The sequence below is a fragment of the Apteryx mantelli genome, chromosome 28 (genome assembly GCF_036417845.1).
Source record: "Apteryx mantelli isolate bAptMan1 chromosome 28, bAptMan1.hap1, whole genome shotgun sequence".
Classification (NCBI taxonomy): domain Eukaryota; kingdom Metazoa; phylum Chordata; class Aves; order Apterygiformes; family Apterygidae; genus Apteryx; species Apteryx mantelli.
The window spans coordinates 6,840,646-6,842,453 of NC_090005.1; the positions used below are offsets into that span (position 1 = coordinate 6,840,646).

General features: G+C 57.0%; 1 protein-coding gene across 1 annotated transcript; it reads right to left on the reverse strand.

Annotated features, from left to right (window-relative positions):
* Positions 1 to 759: 759 nt before the first annotated feature.
* Positions 760 to 1,569, reverse strand: LOC136994347 (feather keratin Cos2-3-like). The gene is made up of 2 exons (XM_067311806.1): positions 1,471 to 1,569; positions 760 to 1,086 (listed from the first exon to the last, which is right to left on the reverse strand). The coding sequence occupies exons 1-2, from the start codon at positions 1,567 to 1,569 to the stop codon at positions 760 to 762; spliced, it is 426 nt and encodes a 141-aa protein (XP_067167907.1).
* Positions 1,570 to 1,808: the final 239 nt, after the last annotated feature.

Genomic DNA, 1,808 nt, shown 5'->3' on the forward strand with positions numbered 1-1,808 from the left:
TCTTCACTAGAGGATGGCAGTGGTTGGGGTCCCACTCTGCAGGACGTACTCCAAGGCCAGGGGAATGTTTCTGGGCCGATGTTCAGCAAGGCAACGACTGATGGCCACTGCCTGGGGAGTAGCTGGGGGTATCTACCTCAGCTCCAAGGGACAGTGCCTGAAAGGGGCCCATTGCCGTGTGTCCATTCCTCCTGTTCCTCCGGGAATGGTGAAGGGCCTCCTTGTGCCCCAACCTTATTTCCCTGCAGAGCAACACGTTTCTCCCTGGGCAGCTTGGCAGAGCATCTGGAAAGGGAAAGAACACACAGAGGACCAGGCTTGAATGCACTTTAATGACTCTAAAGAGGGAAACAAGGTCACTCAGAGCGGAGGCCCTCGTGCAGGGAGCACCAGGAGCAGTCAAGAATCTGTGCCCCATAGCCATGGCAGAATTTCCACAGGGCATCTGTCTGCCTGCCCTGCAGAGGGAGAGGGGGCAACAGATCTTCCCTAGGCCAGCTTGTGTGTGTGTGGGGGGGGGGGGGGGGGGGGGCTTTGCAGCACAGAGGAGCAGAAAATAACAGAGAAAATTGGAAGGAAAGGGAAGAGTAGAAGACAGGAAGTGTTTCAGTGACCCCCCCCCCCCCCTTTCTGACCTCCATTGTATGGGAAGCCCTGAATGCTCAGTCTCCCTGAAACCCATGGCCAGGAGCTTTCTCCTCAGTTTAGCACCATCTTCTGGGTTCCTGAAGGTCCTTGTCTGGGCTGTCATCAGTGGCATTAGCAGGGGGGGCACCTTCTGCTGCGGTAGTGGCTGGAAATGCTGGAGAGGTCACAGCACGCAGAGGTGCTGGGGACTCCTCCACAGCTGAGGATGCTGCCAACAGCAGCAGAGGTGGAGGATCCCACAAGAGTGTTCTGCAGGAAGGAGCTGAGGATGGTGCCGGGCAGGGTCATCACCACAGGAGAGGGCTGGATGACAACGATGGAGGCCTGGCACTGCCTGACACAGGGCTCGTTGCAGCTGTTGGCCAGCGGGGTGGGGCCACAGGGCCGGCATGGCTGGCACTGGTCATAGCAGGACATGTCTGGGGACTGGAGGTGCACCTGCGAGGGAGGGCAGGGAGGAAGCAGAGCACAGGGGCATGTAAGGAGCAGCCTGTGACCCTGCCACGAGGGAGCCCAGGCACCTGCTGGGCCTGGAGATGGAGGCTGTGTGAGTAGGCCCAAGGGCTTCTTGCCCTGACTCTGCCAAGGTCCTGCAAAGAGCTGCCAGGCCCAGGATGGCTTCTGCCTAGCCTATAGCTGAAGAGCCACCTCAGCAAAGTCCCAGCCTCTCTCCTTGACAGACCTTCTACTCCCTTCCGCCACCCACGACAAGGATCTCAAAGCACCAGCATAAGACAGAGGAGAAGATTTCAGCTGAGATAGTCACTGAAGCAAGACCTCATCCGGAAGGAGGAGGTGGAAGAGAAGAGCCTTCAGACTCACCTGGTTCCCAATGAGAAGGCAGCGAGGGAAGCGGATGAAAGAACGAGGAGTTGGGCTGCCTGTTATACTGGGCCTGCGCTGCCCCAGACACAGTGTCATCCTTTGCACAAGTGACAAATTTCTAAGATGCTCACAATGAATGGAAAACATCCCAGCTAATGAGATAGGCTGTGTTGTTGTTTCCCTCTAGGCTTCCTTTTCGTTTCCTGCTTTATGCCATGCCCAATATCTCCCCGAGGCTCCTTTGAGTGCTCTGATGAGAGGTCCAAGGATTTCTGGGGCACAAATGTGTCAGTGCAGGCAGAAGACATGGTGCAGTGGCCAGAGGGGTTCTGTGC

Coding starts and splice junctions, on each gene's coding strand:
- LOC136994347 (XM_067311806.1), bottom strand. CDS start 1,569: ATGACACTGTGTCTGGGGCAGCGCAGGCCCAGTATAACAGGCAGCCCA. Junction 1,087..1,470: donor GCCTTCTCATTGGGAACCAG/GTGAGTCTGAAG, acceptor CCTCCCTCGCAG/GTGCACCTCCAGTCCCCAGA.